Here is a 20,440-nt window from a genome sequence, read left to right on the forward strand (position 1 = left end):
CACTAGCAGCCTATTTAATTTTAAAAACAGCAAAAAATATCCACCTCCCTTTCCATTTCTTATAAGGAGTCTTGACGTTTAAATCTCCTCAGTGTGATAGATCTGCATGCTTTGATCTGCTTAGCTCTTGGAAGTCCCCAAGGCTCTGGGCTGCTGGCCCCGTGCTGCCCGGGGTCCCTATGGAGAGCTCTGTCCACCATTAGGGAATTTTTTCCCAAGAACCCCCTGTAACATTTGGTGAACCACCAGAGGTTCACAAACCCCAGTTTGGGAACCACTGGTCTGAAATAATCTTATGAAGGGAGAAAATGGTGCCACTGCTGAGCCCTGGGAATGCAGTGAAGAGAACTGAGTTCATTGCTGGAGAGAAGGGTAATTAGCAATGCTGCAGTGTGGTGGGCTAATCAGCAGGGGCCCAACTGTGGCAATTAATAATTGACCTGAATAAGGGCAGTGAGGAGCAGCCGGTATGAGGCATTGGAAGAGGTTGGGCTCTTTAAGGTATTTCTTCTCCCTGAGCAGCCTGGTGTTCCCATGCTCATCTGAGGATGAGGATGGGGCCCTGGCCCTGACTCTGCATCATTGCCATCCCCTAGAACCACACTGAGGGAAACAACCCTTGTGGCCTCATACACAGGGATTTCAACTGTGCCAGGTTATTGTATGAATCATGTAATTGGCATTAAAGCTCCTAGATCCAGACCCACAAAGGGACTTAGGCACCTAAATCACAGCTTTAGGCCCTATTGTGCTCCACAAAACCCCCACTCAACTACCACCTAACCCTGTAGGTGCCTAAACTCACATGGCACCTACATTTTGCTGTAAAAGTCCCCTAGATCCCTAAATTTCTGACTCTGGGCATGTGCACTGCTGCCCGGGTAGGCGCCCTGAAGCCTATCTCTTGCACAAATGCCAGGACAATCCTTGACTTGGTATATTCCCACCTGATTTGCCTGTTGGGCCCAATCTGGTACACCGATGCCTCAGCTGTTCTGGCAAGAAACAGCTTAGGTGCCTAAGGCACCTGACTCCAGAAGAGGGGTTCCCAGTTGTGGACCACAAGTAGAAATAGGCACCAATGTCAGTGAGAGGGATGGGGCTTAGGATGCACCCCCTCATTGGTCTCTCCCTTTGGCTAGCTTATATGGCTTGCCACTATGTGGATCTCATTGTGCGGCATCTCTCTCTCCCGATGGATTGTATGGGGAACCTAGGCATCTAACCCAGGCTTTGTGGATTCCAGTTATTTTCAAGGTGCCTAAAAGGTAGACATTGTGGTGCTAGCAGTCATACCATCTAAATCACTTTGTGGATCCAGGCACTAGTGTTCTCCTCTCTGTGAACCTGGTTAAGCGCTTGTCACAGTTTAGTCCCAGGGTAGTATCATGAGAAAAACCTCTGCAGCTCTGGCATCATTAATATGGCAAAGTCCTTACTGCCCAGTTGCCTGTAAGTCTGGCTGTTCCTGTCTCATGTAGGGAGACAGTATTTTAAGCAATGACACTACACTGTCCTCCAGCCAACACTATCCAACACTTTATGCCTCTTCGCCAGAGTATGGGTTACAGCCTAGTGCCTACTGTGTGGAATACTGGACAGGGAAAATAATTCAGCTGGATGCAGTGCTCAAAAGAGTCAGGTGTGAAAGGGCTGGAAGCTTACTCAAGCGGTCTAGCCAATCTTTCTTACTTTTATCCTTTTTTTTCTTGAGAAGAAAAGCATGGAGTGTCAGAAAAAATCTCTTCATCATGGGTTTTTATCCTGAAGGTTTTAGATTTAATATTTATATCTGTGACAATTCAGGCAAAGAACAGAGAGATTTTCTGAGCACAGGACAAATATAACATTGCAGCATATTTAATAACATTTTTCCTGAGATGTTTCTTGTTGTATTATATATGATAGGCCAGATCCTATCTTGAAGTCAGTGGGAATCATGCTCATGCATATGATGGCATGGCTAAGCACAAAATCAGACAACAAAAGACTGGTGAAAGTCCAGCAAAATCCATGAAAGTTACTTACAATTCTTTGATCTTGATGCAGAATTTTGCTTGGTTGTATCTCCTGACATTGGTCTGGAGTGCTTAACACTTTTATCAGAATGAAACAGAAGAAAAAAAAACTTTATTAATATTGTTGTTGCGGAGACTTTTGTTATTTTGTGTCTGACAGTAGGCTACTAAAGAGATGACAGTGTTTTGTTTGCACTAGCCTAAAAACGGAGCTAGGGAAACAGTGAAACTCGACTTAAACAAGATTCTATGTAAAGTAAGTAAAAGTATGCTTGGTTGGCACAACCTGTGCCAGCACCATGTTTAAAATCTATGTCTTAATCTAGGCTAGACATCAGAAGAAAAATGGTTTTAAGCATGTTTCTAATAGCAGTGAGTCTCTGTCAATGCTGGATGATCAAACTCTGGTAGACTCTGATGAAGATGGAATTGTGTCTATAGTGAGTTTGAACACAACTCCACAGGTGCCAGCATCTGAAACAGGTGGCTTTGTGTGCATACTGGTGAATTTTAGCTTATTTGAAATAAAAATCTCTAATTCGGGGCCTCAAGATATAAATAGATCTTTGGTAAACCTCCAGGATATTATGTCACTTCCTAACTTCTAAGTGCTTGGCTTTGCTATTGTAATCTTCTTTTAACATAATTTCAATGTAATATTTATATATAGCACTGCATAGCCAGCACTGTAGTTACCCTAAATTACATACTACATTTAAAAAAAAAACCTGACCATCACTACCAACAAAAATCAGGACTTTCCCAGCAAAAATAGAACAGTTGGCAAATATATGGTTCTCCAATTCAGTTTCTAAACTGGTATAAATGGGACTTTTGCACTAAAAATGGAACATTCAGAAACTATATATAAAAGGGGAAGGGCAGGGAGCTACTATCTTCTCATCAACAGCCCAGTTAAATATATTTTCTGTGGGTACATTGAAAGCTGGCAAAGGAATTCCAAAAATGCAATAAAATAAAAAAAAACATGAAAAGGAAACAGTTGAAGGAACAAATTGTGATGTAGTAAAAAAAAGTTTAACCTGTAAATAACAAAAAGCAAAAAAAGCCTCTCATCCATAATCCCGTAATATATCATGATTTCTTGATATCTGGTTGGGGTTGGTCTCTCTTATTTAACCAATTTTAAATATTCATTTAAGCTATCTAAGTCCTTTCAAATCTCACAAGCTTTCAAATGCTGATTTTGCTTACTAGGCAGGTTTCCCAAGCTCTTACAGTACTACTGAGTGGCACTAATAGTTCTGCTGCCACATACTTGAATCAAAAAGGTTATCCCAAACTGGAAATTGTTTCAGTTATAGCTCTTAGACGGCCAAGTCAGGCCATTTCACATAAAGAAAAAGTCTGGAAGTTTATTTTCCATATATTCCATTCAAATGTGAAACGTTTATTGTCCTCATTTCCACCTACCAGGAATCAGGAGGCAAACTGATTTGTTACTCAGAGAAGGAAACGTACAGCACTTGAGTATGGTTCAGGTAATGAATAGGGAATTATGCAAAATAGTTTTATTTTGGTTAAATGTCATTTTTGTCCATGACACTGAGTAATGCTTTGAAAATGTATTCCATATGTTTTATTAAAATGTCAAGCTGTTTATTGAATTGTGGGCTTTGGCCTAAGTTTCCAGAAGTGACTAGTGATTTAGGAACAAAAGCATAAATTGGTTGGGGTGTGGTCTGACAAAAAGAACAAGACGATCTTTTAGAGTTTTCTTTTAAAACATCTTTAGTGGAAACAGTTGCACCTGCCATATTAACACTCCTTTTGCAATTTAGAGCATCTTCAGGGTTGCTCTGAGTTGTATTAGCTTGTAACAGCATGTGAGGGCTTTTTGCGTTAGCCAATAATAACAAGAGCATTCAAGCCACATGCCGTCTGTCGTCCCCAGCATGCCTCTGCACTGGGTGCTGTGAGGAAGGACAGCATAAAGCCATTGCAGCAACTCTGTGCTGGTTAGGAAATTTCTTATGTCAGGGGTATTCTTTTGGGGCAGGTTCCAGCCCCTACATGCTGCAAGTGTGGCATACAGCTGGACAGAACACTGACTATGACATAGTTGTTTTTAAGTAAATAGGCATCCCTGTGCAATATTTCCTAACCCAGAAACTTCAGCTCTATGTACCTGATCTTTACTAGTTTTCATTGGTGAGATGAAAGAACTGCAAAACGCAAACATCATAAAAACATTTTTCATTTTAATAAGGTAAGGAAATGTGTTTGTTTAAAAATATATATGGGTTAGATCAGTGGTTCTCAACCAGTGGTATGTGTACCCCGGGGGCTATGCTAGGGTAACCAGACAGCAAATGTGAAAAATCGGGAAGGGGTGGGGGGGTATATAAGAAAAAGAGCCCAAAATTGGGACTGTCCCTATAAAATCAGGACATCTGATCACCCTAGGGTATGCAGAGGTCTTCCAGGGGGTACATCAACTCATCTAGATGTCTACCTAGTTTTATAAAAGGCTACATAAAAAGCACTAGGGAAGTCATACAAACCAAAATTTCATACAGACAATGACTTGTTTATACTGCTGTATACTATACACTGAAATGTCAGTACCCGGGCCGGCTCCAGGCACCAGAGGAGGAAGCACGTGCCTGGGGCGGCACATGCTAAGGGACGGCATTCCGTCCATTCTTGGGGCGGCACAGTCCGAGTGGTTTTTTTTTTTTTTTTTTTTGCTTCTGCAGTTCGGGCAGCATTTTTTTTTGCTTGGGGCAGCAAAAATGGTAGAGCCAGCCCTGGTCAGTACAATATTTATATTCCAATTGATTTATTTTATAATTGCAAGGTAAAAATGAGAAAATAAGCAATTTTTCAGTAGTAGTGTGCTGTGACACTTTTCTGTTTTTATGTTCGATTTTGTAAGCAAGTCGTTCCCAAGTGAGGTGAAACTTGGGGGTGTGTACACACGACAAATCAGACTTCTGAAAGGGGTACAATAGTCTGGAAAGGTTGAGAGCCATTGGGCTAGATTACGCCTTTAAAATTAGTGCAAAAGCTTTTACATCAATCTGGGGTAGTCCTGGGAGTGAATGCAACTCAGACAACTTTCTGAAGCAAAATCCATTGCTGCTTCCTCCTCAGTTCAGGGGCAGAGTAATCTGTTTCTGTTCCAAATTACAATAACCCCCATAGCTGGGTCAGCTTTGCTAGCTGGCACATTGGAAGGGCAGAGTGAAGGCTCTGCTCAGTATTCAGCTCTCCCCACCCACCTGTTCTAGGGCAGAAAAGGGGTGAATAAAGTGTACAATGCCTCTTATTCTTATGTGCTTGGGCTCAGAGTGCAGATATCCCATATAGGTGCTTAAGGCCCTGTGTGTCTCACTCTTACTTCTCTGAGAAACCTAGCCTTTGAATTTTGGGCTTACGGCTCCCCTGATATAGCAGCATCAAAACCCTGAGCAAAAACCTTTCTTTGGTCAGAGGCAGAGGTCTTAGAGCTGAGTCAGCATAATTTCAAACACTTTGAAGCAGACAAACACAAGGACCAGCTCCTGTTTGGTTAGCAAATCAGTTTGTGACCTGGAATGCTGATTATTAAACCAGACAGTAAATAAAACCATTATTAAATTCACTGAATAAAATAGCATCTCCTGTCTGTGTGGATTCATATCAATGTATGCATATCTACGGTATGCATGTACCACTGTGTATAATCTGCAGATCCTGTTCCAGTTGATGACAATGGCAAAACTCCCATTGACTTCAATGAGAAGATGATCAGCTCCGTATATAATTTTAAACACAGCTGAAGACATAATGACTCACAAAGCTGTGAGGAAAAGGAAGTGAACTGTTTCTCTGGTATTTCATGCTCATCAAAGCCAACACTGAGGCAAAACAAAAAATTTAAACTTTAAGAGTGTTCAAAAAGAAAAAAACCAGTCTGATAACTTTTCCAAAATGTGATATTCTTAAGTATTTGCCTCGGCTGCAGGTTTGGTGAATCCTTCCCCCACACTTAGGTGATGTTGTGTTGTATTTTTTTTTAAATGCTAGAAGAACCTTTCATTCTCTCTCTCTCTCTTTCACTCTCTCTCTCTCTCACACACACACACTTTGAAAAGAGAAACCTAGTCATTAACATGTTCTTTGCCACTCTACTGAGTACAAGGAATAAAAATATCTTGTAAACACATGAGGCCCTAATTATGCCCATGATTGTAGCTTAGAGAATGGTTATTCTGAATTTTACTAATCATCCTAAGTGGCTATTAGCTAGTTTTATTCTATTGATGGATGGTTCTTTAAGGACATTTAATGTTTCACTGAGTCTCTCTCGGGGAGAAGAGAGCCTCTTCTGCATTGTAGCATCTTGCTCCAAAAAGTCCTTTTGGTCATTTAGGAGAAATTCAAGCAGGGATAATCTACCCTTTTCTTAAGCATGCCATTGGCTGCTGGGCATTTGCTATTACTAGAAATATTTTTTTCTCCCTTTGTTTTTTTTCTTGATCGGTTGAAGTACTGTCACCATAGTGTGATGTTGCAGCAAATTTTTGTTCTCTGCCATGGATATATTTGGCCAGTGCCTGCTAACTCCATCTGATTCAGCCCAAGACAGTCCTGTCATTAATATGTCCTAGGTTTATTTAACCTGAAACCAATTCTTATGATTTACTCTCTGCTTATGTAAGGGGACTGTTGCCCTCTTACTAACATTCAGTGGGGGTGTTTTGGTTGGCTAGCTCCCACCACTAAAAGAATGGGGAGAGGCCAATGCTCCAGGTCAGCCTCAGCCTCTGAGCCTGATTGACGGGGTGGGCAGGCTAATCAGGAAGTCAGGAGACCAGGGGGATTCTGTCCTCTGTGTGAGCTGGAGTTGCCTGGGTCAGACAGAGTGGGGCCGAGCTAAGGAGAAAGCAGGGGCCCAAGCCGAGCTGGGGAACAGAGCTGTGCCAGATCCAGCGGGGCCAGAAAAGCAGCTCAGGAAGCAGGTCAGAGTTGGGAGCAGAATCACAGAAGCAGCCCAGGGGGAGAGAAGATCCTGTGCTGGGAGCAGAGCTGCAGCCACAGAGCCAGGTGTGGTGAGCAACTGGGGCCAGCCAAGGGGGGACTTTGGGCAAAGGGCCCAGCACAGAAAGACATCCCCAGCCAAGGGTCCTTGTAGGCCAGACTGGGAGGGGGATCTTAACCTGGCGGGGGGCTGATGTTGGGAAGAAGGGTCCCACCACCCAAAGCCTGGAGATGTGTGGCCACTGCCATTGCAAGTGTCCAACCCGCAGCATACCTGCAGCACAGCCAGGGCCTGAGAAGGAGACCTGGGACCTACAAGGAACATGCTGTGAAGTTCCCTGAGGTCCAGAGACATTGTTTGTAATGTTCCCTGCCACAGAGCAGGGTGATGTGTTTTCCTTTAACTTTTTCCATTTTTCCTTATTCTTTTTTAAAATTAATTGTTAATTAAACAACTTGTATTTGCTTTAAATTGTATGAAATGATCAATGGGTCAAGGAGGCGCCCAGTGCAGAGAGAGCACACCAGAGTGGGGACACCCTAGCCCTTGTCCTAGGTTACCACAGCAGGATTGGGGGTTGAGCCCCCCAAGAATCCTGGGCTCAGCCTTGTTGGGGTTACAAGGACTCTGCCAGACAGGAGAGTGGAAGGGGAGTCCTCGAGGGCAGGGAGGCCTCTGGGTAAAGGAAGTGGGAGTGAGGACTCAGAGCCTCTTGCTAGCCCATTTCACCAGGGTAGTGCAGAAGCCAGGAAAGTTCCCCACGATAGCGGGACCATTCCCGTGCTTACACTTATATCTGCCCCTCTTGTGGATAGTCTCCCTTCCTATAGGTGATGTCCACAAGCTGCTCTCCTAAATGCTGGACATGCATCCTCTGATTCTATGCAGGAGGGGATCTTGTGCCGGTCCTTGCTTCACACTGCTTTTTTTTAACCTTTCTTGGTTGGTTTTCCTGGATTGTCCCTTCCCACAGGTGCTTGTACATGTTGACAACCATGTTAACATTTAGGGCAAGCTCTAGCTTTCTGAAGCCTCTCCTGGTCTATGAACATCAGCCATTCTCTTGAGCATTTTAGTGTGAAATGAAGTATTTCCTTTATATACTGCCACTCTCCACCCAGCTCACGTCTTGCATTCTGGCAAAGGAAGCACAATCAGTTACATTTTATTCTAGTGATGTGTCTGGAATAGGATGTTAGTCAGCACAAGTTCACATCTTTTACATTAACAGCAGCTTTAACCATATGCAGCCAGATTCACCTCTCATTTGGTAAATCAAGAATAAATCCATGGAAGTCAGTGGAGTAAATGTAAAATTGAGGTGAGAGTAGGCTCAGGCCCATGCAGTTTTAACTAATATGGCCTTCATTTGCCATGAAAATTAATTCTTGTTAACCGTTTTTCTTTGCATTATACTTTGGTAAGAGCGGAAGTGTTAAATAAATTATACCAACATGCTGGTAATAAGAAGTCTGGAAGTGGGTGATGTTCTCTTATGTGTAAACAAAGGAAATACAAAGTAATTCCAAACTGAAGAATGGTTTCTCACATTTCTTTTAATTTGACTGAAACCTGTAAGTTTTTAATTTGGAAAGGACACAGGGCTTGTGTGAATTTAAATTCACATAATTATGTGGGCTAAAAAGAAAAGAAATCCAATTATAACTTGTACAGAGCACTTTAGCAACATGTCACAGTCAGATGGCAACTGTTCAGCATTCTGTTTTTAAAGAGAGGGAGTTGCCCATATTTCAATATACTTTTTCAGAGCTGCTCAACAATAGGATTTAGAACGATCTGGAAATAAAAATTATTACTAATAATGCTTAAAATATTTGCACCTTCTGCCTGATTTATTGTATATTTATTTGAAGATTTATGTAACAGAGAGGAAGTCAAGATAAAACCATATGAATAGAAAGAAAATAAATGAGAGAAAACCCTCTAAACTTGTATGCTGTCATCTAAAAACATACATAGCTCCCCAGTGGCCAGAGTTGTGAGGGTCAGGGCCAGCTTTGCCCTCTGACCACGTGAGCCCTGCTAATGCAGCAAACTCACAAAAGACAAAGAGCTGGTGCTGTCTCCTTGGAGTCCTTAGAAGCAGAATGATTAGGGTGTTTTAAAACCAAAAGTTGTACATACGAATGAACATTTTAAAAGGTCAAATTAAAAATGAGGTGTTTCAGATTGGACCCCGAGGGAGGGAGGGACTTATGGTACAACTATATAGAAGCAGCACAATAAAAGATAGAATTATGGTCTTTCTCCAAGTAGTTTCTCTCTATCTCATTCAGGCTCAAAATCTCAAGACAAATTGGGGCTTGCAAACCCACATTTTGTTTTGACTATGAGAATTAATGAAATATTTCGTGTTTTATGAGTTTTAAAATTGTTTTTTTTTAAGGTTGAGTTGCCCTTTGGAGGAGTTTAGTATGATGGTAGTTCTGTGTGATAATAGCACATTATATCTGCATTAAATTGCTGCTGTGTATCAGAAACATTTATCTCCTCAGAACGCCAAGTGATTTCTTATAAACAGCTGCTTGTTTTTAGAGGTGTTATTTTTCTGAATTTGTGACAGTTGAATATCATACACTTCAAAAGAGCAGATTCCATACAATATGACTGATCACCTTTTCTTAAGGCATCAACATTATTTCAAGTTTCTGCCATATGTAATCATAATCAAATGCAACTTGAAATAAAAATATACATCTCTCCATCTGTATCTCTGTCTATAGCACTGTAGGTGTGTATATATGGGGGGGCAGTACTAGTTTAGATAGCAAATATTACTCATCACAGAGGAAACAATTTTAATGTAATACAGTTCTTAAAATGTGGCTGTCATGGGGGGAAAAAAAGAGTGTATACAGACTTTGAGGTATACCTGACTGTAGACAGACTTTTAGAGAGGGATACCTTCTAATATAGCAGTTTTTACAAAACATTCTACGAATGACCTATACTGTCCATTCACTGCTTCAACGTTCATCCGCTTCTTGCTTTTAAGGAACAGATATGTTTCATTGTAGCTGTATTTCTCTCTTCAACAGGGCCAGTATTGTGCAGAAGCGAATTATTTATTTTCAAGATGAGGGCTCTCTTACCAAGAAACTATGTGAACAAGGTAAGATGAACCAGGTCCTCTCTTGGCTCTCTTTGAAATATTCCATCGGCTGCTTCTTGTATCAAGTTTAAACTGCTATGCCTCAATTTTGATGTTCTGCATAACTCTGTCCTGGTATAGATTTGGTATCTGCAGTCTGATGAGGTTTTCTCACCATCTCAGCACCTTCATACTACTTTCATATCCTTTCCCCACTTCCACCCTTGCATTTCTTCCATGTGGACCTATAGGTAGGGCACACCCTCCCAATCACCAGGCAATGACTTCCACACTTCACATTAAATTGCACTCATTTATGCAAGTCTCTGTGTTTATAAATAAGAGTCAAGCCCTCATCGTTCCCTGAACTCTGCATACTGCAGGTGTTTCCAAGATGATAGGGAGGTGGAGATAGAGTTGGAGTTGTCTTACAATTATTATCTCTATGTTTCTACATGAAGTGATTATTCCTCTCTAACGTGGTCTGATTTATAAAGAGACAATGTCTTAGATAACTCCATTCCTTTAGTTATCCTATTGTCTTGTCTTATGTTTGTCTTGGTGTTAACTCTTCAAGGAAAGGACTGTCTTCATGACAGTGCAGACTCTCTTGGGGGAAGATTTTCAAAAGCAGCTAAGAAACTTGAAAGTCAAGGGGATTTGTGTGCCTAAATCCATCAGGTGCTTTTGAAAATCCCAGGATCAGTGCTTAATAAATACATAGAACTAGGGGAAAGAAATCGGGCAAGTAGCTCCTAAATTCAGTTTGCTTGGCAAGTAGTAGGATGTAGGATTCAATTATAAATGTTATGAGAGTGGTTCTGTCAAGCTGCCTTTAAACAGAGGTTTAATTTGAGGTGATTCAAAGTTGAAGAGGGGGCTCATTACTCAGACCTCCTGGAAAGGAATGATAATTTCTTTGTGCAGAAATGCAGAGATAATTGTTGTAAGATGATACCACCTCTATCCCCTTCTCCCCACCAGTTTGGAAACCATTTTGGCTGTGTCTAGATTAGGAGAAGTTAAGGAGATGACCATTTGATTTTTGAACTCGAAGTTAAGGCCCTGGATTAGTTTAATCCGGCCCTAACTATAATGTCCTTTATTTTTAAGAAACTGATTGTGTGCTAAGATGCTTAACTGAAATTAATAAATGTAGCATCCTTGATGCTAGCCAGGATTCTCACATGCCATTATGTTGTTCTGTTTTATACATTCAAAAATGCACATTACACTCATTAAAAATAACCTATAACATTAGGAGTGGTGAGTATGTTGAATAAGACCATTGCAAGCAAGCAAAATAAATGAAGCTGAGACAGCTGTTCATGTTCCTGAGAAGAGAGAGGACAGTAGAAAAGCAAGGACATGAAATTGGGAATAGGACGTAAATTTGCATCATGTGTATACTAGGAAAATAGGTTGTGTTTAAAATGTATTAGCTAAACATTTTAACTAACATGTTTTTAAACACTAGTGTAGACAAGACAAGTCATATTTAAAACATGTTAGCTGGTCATGGTCAACCATGTGGATGGGAATCTAGGGTTGATCATGACCAGCTAACACATTTTTAAAGATGTTAAACCTTGTCTACAAAAGTGTTCAAAATGTGTTAGTTAAAAGATTTCAGCTAACACATTTTTAAACACAACCTATCTTCCTAATCTAGTTATAGCCTTAGATAGGAAAAGGCATATTGGGCCTGTGAGTTTTGTGCTTTGATAATATTCAGTTGTGACCTGAAGGCACAGGGCTGCACTGGGTGCTAGGGAAAAGAGTGGAGCTGCACGGTCCAGCAGAGAAGGCATTATATCACAAGCAGACACAATGCCTCCTAATACTCCTGGGGGGCGGTATGTGGTCACTAGCCATGCTTTCAGAGAGATTGAAAGGTCTGCTTTTATACTCCGCTTCCTGTACAAGGCATCCAGTACTCTCCCTTCCCGTGTTCACTCACACAAGGGCCAAATACAGTCTGATCCTCCTTAATCTTTTTTAAAGGCTGACAGATAGGACCATTTGTTACTGTTGGCTTCATATTAATTCAGAGTTGTATTTTAACTAGAGTTAAGATGATGACATGGTGTTTGGCTTCAGATCTGGATTATATTTAGGGTTGGGCCTGAGGTTCAGTATTAAGTCTAAATCAGAGAGCAGCTGTTCTTATAAAATTTTGATCCAAATCGAAATAAAAACCAGAAAACAGAAAACCTGTCCAGTTTTGGACCTGAAGTGGAACCAAAACCATAGTGGCAGGTTCAGATTCAGAGATATGAAGCCAAATCACTAACCCCACTTTGAAATATCAATGTTTCAGTTTTGGCCAATAGCTAATTATAACTCAAAATAATAAAATACTATGAGTTATGCTGCAATACTCATATTTATAATTGGAGTTTTGCTGTCATCTGTTGAATTGCAATTGAACATTTTCAATAACTGCTGTTTTTTTAGACTCAACCTTTGAGGGGGTGACTGATAAACCAATCTTAGACTGTTGTGCCTGTGGAACTGCTAAATACAGGCTAACTTTTTATGGAAACTGGTCAGAGAAGATGCATCCAAAAGATTATCCACGTGAGTATTATTATTTTATTATTACAATAGAATCTCAAGGTTAAAATAAGGAGCATGAGGATTCTTGGTGAGAGGTGATAAAACAAACCTACAGAAGGATAGTCTTCATTATGATGAATATATGTAGTACTGCCAACCCTGTGTTCGAAACTCTTGAGTCAAGCCCCCCAAAATCAAGAAGTTGGTTTAAAAATCATGAGATTTTAAAAATAAAAATGCGGTTGATTTGCCTTCTGGCATTTGATATTTGAAATGTGTTGTTGTAGGGTCACATTTTCAAGCTTCTCTTTGCAACCATGAGGGTTAGAAACTTATTTTCTCTCTTTTTTTAAAGAATCTCACATAATTACGTAAGTCTTGGTGCTGAGTTTTTTAGAAACACAGGAAATGTCGAGATTCAATATAAAATCTTGAGTTTGCAGCAGCACATATGCCCAATCCAATGACCATATGGAAAGACTCCCAGTGACTTCAGTGGGCACCAAATCAGGCTGTTAGTGCGGTTGGCTGCATGTGTAAAGCATCATTTATGCATTCCTCTTTCTTTCACCATGCTAGCTAGATACATGTACAAATATTAAAATACAAACTTTTTTTCCTAACTTAAATCAAGTATTACAAAGTTTCTAATCTACAGAATCAGTGGATTTATGGCAATAAAACGCAAATAGGTGTAGAAGATTAAATCTACAAAAACATGCATAGAAAATGGGGATTTTTGTTTGTTTTTATTGTTCTTCTTTAGTTCCCTCCTTTGTCTTTTCCATCTTACATTTGTTCTTTAAATATGGTCTTCATTATCATTGACAATAAAGGCAGGTAAGAGGCTTAGGCATGAAAGTCATATATTTATTTGGTCTTTAAGCTTTGATAATACGTTATCTGCTGCATGATCTTTATTAAAGCTTTTGTGTGTAGCTTTTCTTTTTAATATCACTGTCACCCAGTGTGGTGAATTTTCATCATGCAGTCAAAGATTTGTCTGCATATGAATTGTTCCTTGATACTGATTACACTGATTCTGTCTCAAGTTTTGCTTTATTAAGTTGAACATAGAATAGTTCAGATACAGCATCGTGCAGTTAGTACAAGTCTGCGATGATGCACTGAAACTTGTTTGACTTGCTGGTTGGGCAAAAAAACAAACACATGGAGGATAAAACAAGCCATAGTCCCAGTATTCACAGTGATACTCTTTTGAGATATTAGAAGATCTGTGTACTTGCTAAATGGTACCCATTCAAATTCATTGTGTGCATAGATTTCACTGGTATTATAGAAACATTTGGAATATATGAGTCAATTTATTTCTTTTCACTTCTGTGGAATGTATTTTATAATCAATCATACTTTCCTGCTTATTAGAACATTAGAATGGCCATAGAGAGTCAGACCAATGGTACATCTAGCCCGGTATCCTGTTTTCCAGCAGTGGCCGATGCCCAGAGGTGAAAGTAAGCCGGTACGCCCCGGTACGGCATACCAGCAAGAGCCGGTGCACTGGATTGGCTTCACCTGGTGGCAATTTAAAGGACCTGGGCTCTCAGCAGCACCTGGAGCCCTGGCCCCTTTAAACTGCTGCCAGAGCCCTGCTACCAGAGCCTTGGGGAAGCGGGGGCTTGGGTGGTGATTTAAAGGGTCTGGGGTGCCTGCTGCAGCTACCGCCCTGGGCCCTTTAAATCATCCCCGGAGCCCCGGAGTAGCAGCTGTGGGACTCCAGTGGCTATTTAAAGGATCTGGGGTGGCGGCAACCGCTACTGCCCCAGCCCTTAAAATACCCGCTAGAGCCCTGCCGCCGCCTCCCCAGGGATCTGGCAGCAGGGCTCGGGGACAATTTAAAGGGTCCAGGGCTCCGGTAGCCGCTACCACTCGAGCCCTTCAAATCATCCCCGGAGCGTGCTGGAGCCCTGGGGTAGTGGTGGCAGGGTCGGGCGGCTATTTAAAGGGTCTGAGGCTGCAGCAGCCACTACCGCCCCGGCCCTTCAAATAGCAGCCAGAGCCCCGCAGCCGCCTCCCAGGGCTCCAGCAGCAGGGCTCTGGGGACAATTTAAACAGTCCAGGGCTCCAGTAGCCGCTAATGCCCTGGGCCCTTTAAATCATCCCCGGAGCCTGCCGGAGCCCTGGGGTAGTGGCGGCAGGACTCAGGCGACGATTTAAAGGGCCAGGGGCTCGGCCGCTGCTACACCCCCGGGCCCTTTAACTTGCTGCCGGAGCACTGCTGCCGCTACCCCAGGGCTCCAGCAGTAGGGCTCTGGGGACGATATAAAGGGCCCGGGGTGGTAGTGGCAGCCGGAGCCGCGGGCCCTTTAAATCACCGCCCAAGCCCCCAGCTGCTGCTGCTACCTCAGGGCTCTGGCAGCGCTGCTCGGGTGGTGATTTAAAAAGCTCAGGACTCCCACTGCCACTAGCCTCTGTGGCCCTTTAAATTGCCACCTGAGCCCCGCTGCTGGAGCCCTGGGGTAGCGGCGGCGGGGCTCTGGTGGTAATTTAAAGGGCCAGGGGCTCCCAGATGCCACTACTGCAGCGGAGCCCTGGGTCCGTAAAGCTCCGCCAGAGGCCGAGGCCCCCTCCGATGGTGATTTAAAGGGCCTGGAGATCCACTGCAGTAGCAGCAGCTGGAGCCCCAGGCCCTTTAAATCACCCCTGGAGCTCCCAGCTGCCTCTGCAGCTGGTAGCTCCGGGGGTGATTTAAAGGGCCCGAGGTGCCCAGCTGCTGCTACCACAGCCCCAGCCCCGGGCCCTTTAAATCCTGATTTAAAGCACCCAGGGATTTAAAGGCCCCGCCTCTTCCGGTTGAGCCTCCCCTCCCCCAGGACTCCGGAGTACTGGTAAGTCCTTTAAGTTACTTTCACCCCTGCCGATGCCAGATGCGTCAGCGGGAAAAAAGAGTAGGGCAATTAGTGAGTGATCCATCCCCCGTTGTCCAGTCCCAGCTTCTGGCAGTTGGAAGTTTAGATACACCCAATGCATGGGGTTGCATCCCTGACCATCTTGACTAATAGCCATTGATGGACCTATCCTCCATGAGCTTATCTAGTTCTTTTTTGAACCCCATTATAGTTTTGGTCTTCACAACCCTGGCAATGAGTTCCACATGTTGACTGTGCTTTGTGTGAAGAAATAATTCCTTATGTTTCTTTTAAGCCTGCTGCCTATTAATTTAATTCCTTGTGTTATGTGAAGGGGGAAAATAACACTCCCTTATTCACTTTCTCCATCCCAGTCATTAGTTTATAGACCTCTATTGTATCGCGCCCCTCTCCCCTCCACCCCACCCCACCCCAGTTGTCTCTTTTCCAAGCTGAACAGTCTGTCTTTTTAAACCCTCCTTGTATGGAAGCTATTCCATACCTCTGATCATTTTTGTTGACCTTTTCTGTACTTTTTCCAATTCTAATATATGTTTTTTTTTTAGATGAGGTGACCAGAACTGCACTCAGTATTCAAGTGTGGGTGTACCAGAGATTTATATAGTGGCATTGAGATTTTTCTGTCTTTTTATCTATCCCTTTCCTAATGGTTCTGAACATTCTGTTGCTTTTTTGACTGCTGCTGCCCATTGAGTTCATGTTTTCAGAGAATTATCCACAGTGATTCCAAAATCTCTTTGTTGTGAGTGGTAATAGCTAATTTAGATTAGATTATTTTGTATGTATAGTTGGGATTATGCTTTCCAATGTGCATTACTTTGCATTCATCAACTTTGAATTTCATCTGCCATTTTGTTGCTCAGTCACCCAGTTTTTTGAGATCCCTTTGCAACTCTTTGTGGTCTGCTTTGGACTTAACGTTTATCTTTAGTAATTTTCTATCATCTGCAAACTTTGCCACCTCACTGTTTACCTCTTTTTCCAGATAATTTATTACTATGTTGAACAGCACTGCTCCTAGTACAGATCTTTGAGGAACCCCACTATTTAACTGTCTTCACATTTAAAATTGACTATTTATTCCTACCCTGTTTCCTAACTTTTAACCAGTTACTTATCCATAAGAGGACCTTCCCTCTGATCCCATGACTGCTTACTTTGCTTCTGAGCCTTTGATGTGGGACCAAGTATATTATATTCACTAGATCAGTAATTCTCAACCAGGGGTATACGTACCCCTGGGGGTACACAGAGGTTTACCACAGAGTACATCAACTCACCTAGATATTTGCCTAGTTTTACAACAGGCTACATAAAAAGCACTAGGGAAGTCAGTACAAACTAAAATTTCATACAAACAATGACTTGTTTATACTGCTCTGTATACTATATGCTGAAATGTAAGTATAATATTTATATTCCAATTGATTTATTTTATAATTATATTGTACAAATGAGAAAATAAGCAATTTTTCAGTACTAGTGTGCTGTGACACTTGTATTTTTATGTCTGATTTTGTAAGCAAGTAGTTTTTAAGTGAGGTGAAACTTGGGGGTACACAAGACATATCAAACTCCTGAAGGGGTGCAGAAGTCTGGAAAGGTTGAGAGCCACTTCACTAGATCACCCTTGTTTGTTGACACTCTCAAAGAATTCTAATAGATTGGTAAGGAGTGATTGCTCTCTACAAAAGCCATGTTGGCTCTTCCCCAACATATTATGTTCATCTATTATGTCTGATAATTCTAATCATTACTATAGTTTCAACCAATTTGCCTGCTACTGAAGTTAGGCCTACCATCCTGTAATTGCCAGAATCACCTCTGGATTTAAAAAAAAAAATCAGCATCACATTAGCTGTCTTCCCATCATTTGGTACAGAGGATGATTTAAAGTGATAGATTAGTAGTTCTGTGATTTCATATTTGAATTCCTTGAGATATCTTGGGTGAATATTATCTGATCCTGGTGACCTATTACTGTTTTATTTAACAATTTGTTGCAAAATCTCCTGTACTGACACCTCAATCTGGGACAGTTCCTTAGATTGGTCACCTAAAAAGAATGGGTCTGGTGTTGGGATCTCCCCCACATTGTCTGCAGTGAAGACTGATGCAAAGAATTAACTTAGCTTCTCTGCAATGGCCTTGTTTTCCTTGAATGCTCCTTTAGTACCTCAATCATAGAATATCAGGGTTGGAAGGGACTTTGGGAGATCTAGTCCAACCCCCTGCTCAAAGCAGGACTAATTACCAGACAGATTTTTGCCCCAGATCTCTAAATGGCCCCCTTAAGGATTGAACTCACAACTATGGGTTTAGCAGGCCAATGCTCAAACCACTGAGCTATCCCCCCCCAGTGGGCCTATTACTTGTTTTGTAGTCTTCATTCTGATGCATTTAAAAAAATGCAGTTAGTTTTTGTGTCTTGCTAGTTGTATTCAAATTCTTTTTTGGCCTCCCTAATTATACTTTTATGCTTGACTTCCCAGAGTTTGTTCCTTTTTATTTTTTAAAGGATGTCTTTTTATCTCTAACTGCCTCTTTTACTCTGTTGTTTAGCCATGGTGACATTTTTTGGTCTTACTGTTTTGTTTTGTTTTTTATTTGAGGGATATGTTTAGTTTGAGCCTCTATTATGTTGTTTTTAAAAAGTTTCTGTGTTGTTTGCAGGCATTTCACTCTTGTGACTTCCTTTTAATTTCTGCTAAACTGGTCTCCTCATTTTTGTGTTTCCCCCCTTTTTGAAGATAAATCCTACTGTGGTGGGTTTCTTTGGTATCCACCCCCGTCAAAAGGATGTTACATTTAATTACATTATAGTTGCTGTTACCCCGAAAGGTTCAGCTCTGTTCACTTCTTGGACCAAATCCTGTGCAGCACTTAGGTCTAAATAAAGAATTGCCTCTTCCCTTGTGGGTTCCAGAACTAGCTTCTCCAAGAAGCAGTCATTAATGGTGTCTACAGATTTTATCTCTGCGTCCCCATCCTGAGGTGACATGTTCCCAGTCAATATGGGGATAATTGAAATCCCCGATTATTATTGGGTTTTCTGTTTTTGAAGCTCTCTAATCTTCTTGAGCATTTCACAATCACCATCAACATTCTGATAAGGTGTTTGGTGGTATATTTCTACTGCTGTAGTCTTATTATTCACCATGGAATTTCTAGCTGTAGAGATTCTATGGTACTGTTTGATCCATTTAAGATTTTTACTATATTTGACTCTATGCTTTCTTTCACCTATAGAGCCACTCCCCCATCTGTGTGACCTACTCTGTCATTTCTGTATATTTTGTACTCTGGTATTCCATGTCCCACTGATTATCATCATTCCATGACATTTCTGTGATACCTACTATATCAATATCCTCATTCCATTTTTTACTTGCTTCTCTACATCTTTGCTATTTCTTTTCTTCTTCCTTTCTGTAGAGAGATTGATGTGTATTATTCTTCCTCCATGATTCTCAGACAGAAAAACGTCCATTAACCACTTTAAAATGTTCTCACTATGCTTCAGTCTATCCTTCATGAATCATTAAGCATATGCTATGGGTAGACCTAGATGAATGCTAATAAATAAATAAATCAAATCTATAAACATATGTTAGAATTGTAAAATGAATTAATTTTGTCTATATTCATGCATCATTTTACTCATATATTTGTGCAATCTAATGTTTTGGCACATATGTCCATGGAAAGGAAATTTCAATGATGCATAAATGAAAATTAACAGAAACCCAATTTTAAGCTGAAATTCAGTCTCCTTCAATCATGTGACTTATAACAGTACAACCCACTACAAGTAACTGGATAGCTCAGAAGCTGAATACTCACATAGAAAATATTTGTTTAATGGTTTCAATAACAAATAAATATGAGCTATCTGCTCAGTGATATTCTATGAGAAGAAAAGGAGGGTTATTTTTTATTACAATGGATGTGGCAGAGTGGTTTTCAATACAGCAGGGCAGGACTTCAAGTTAAAATGAAAGCATTTGCTGAAAGTCTCCAGCTAGGGCAGGGGGTCTCAAATTGGGAGTCGGGACCCCTCAGGGGGTCACGAGTTTATTACATGGGGGGTCGCGAGCTGTCAACCTCCACCCCAAACCTCGCTTTGCCTCCAACATTTATAATGGTGTTAAATATATTAAAAAGTGTTTTTAATTTATAAGGGGGGGAGGGTCGCACTCAGAGGCTTGCTATGTGAAAGGGGTCACCAGTAAAAAAGTTTGAGAGCCACTCCAGCCCACACAGTAATATTAAAAAAAAAATCAGTGTTTAGAATGATTTGGTAAAAGAGGGTCGCTTTCATGTAATTACTCCCATTGTCCCTTTATTCTTCTTTTAATTCTAACTGTGGATCCGTGTAGACTGTTTACTATTTTAGAAGTTCAGGATTTGATCCCATGTCAGTCAGGAGTGTACGCAACCATGCGAGGATCAAACTAATTATTGGGAAGGAATCACATAATAAGAGGATTAAATGTTGTTGCACTTAATGATTATAAAACAAAATAAATAAAGCTACAGTTATTATTTGTTTCTACATCTATAGACTCTCCCATTATTAACATATAATTAGAAAAGTCTCATTATGAAAGTACAACAAATCTATTCTCTTTTCACCAAATTTTTGTTCACATTGGAATTGGTGGGACTTTTGACATTGGACCTCAGTGGCAGCAGGATTGGACCCAGGCAGAAGAGTCACTAACAAATTTAGAGCTAAAATTTCTGGAAGGCCAGAGAAATTTGTCATGTGTCCACACGTAGAGGTATTAAAAATGAAAAGTAGTTGTCAAAATTCCTGTTTAAAATGTTGACGCTATGCAACTATTAAATTAAAATAAAATCCTGTTCACTA

The 20,440-nt window shown here is 41.1% G+C and overlaps 1 protein-coding gene across 10 annotated transcripts in view; it reads left to right on the forward strand.

Moving 5' to 3' along the window:
* SPON1 (spondin 1) overlaps nucleotides 1–20,440 on the forward strand; it is a 416,250-nt gene that overhangs the window by 170,910 nt on the left and 224,900 nt on the right. For all 10 annotated transcript variants that reach the window (XM_039539043.1, XM_039539048.1, XM_039539049.1 and 7 more), the window contains 2 exons: nucleotides 10,065–10,138; nucleotides 12,575–12,697. In XM_039539043.1, the coding sequence (XP_039394977.1) occupies nucleotides 10,065–10,138; nucleotides 12,575–12,697 (197 nt within the window). The remainder of the gene's footprint in view (nucleotides 1–10,064; nucleotides 10,139–12,574; nucleotides 12,698–20,440) is intronic.

Source organism: Mauremys reevesii, linkage group 4 (genome assembly GCF_016161935.1).
Source record: "Mauremys reevesii isolate NIE-2019 linkage group 4, ASM1616193v1, whole genome shotgun sequence".
Taxonomy (NCBI): domain Eukaryota; kingdom Metazoa; phylum Chordata; order Testudines; family Geoemydidae; genus Mauremys; species Mauremys reevesii.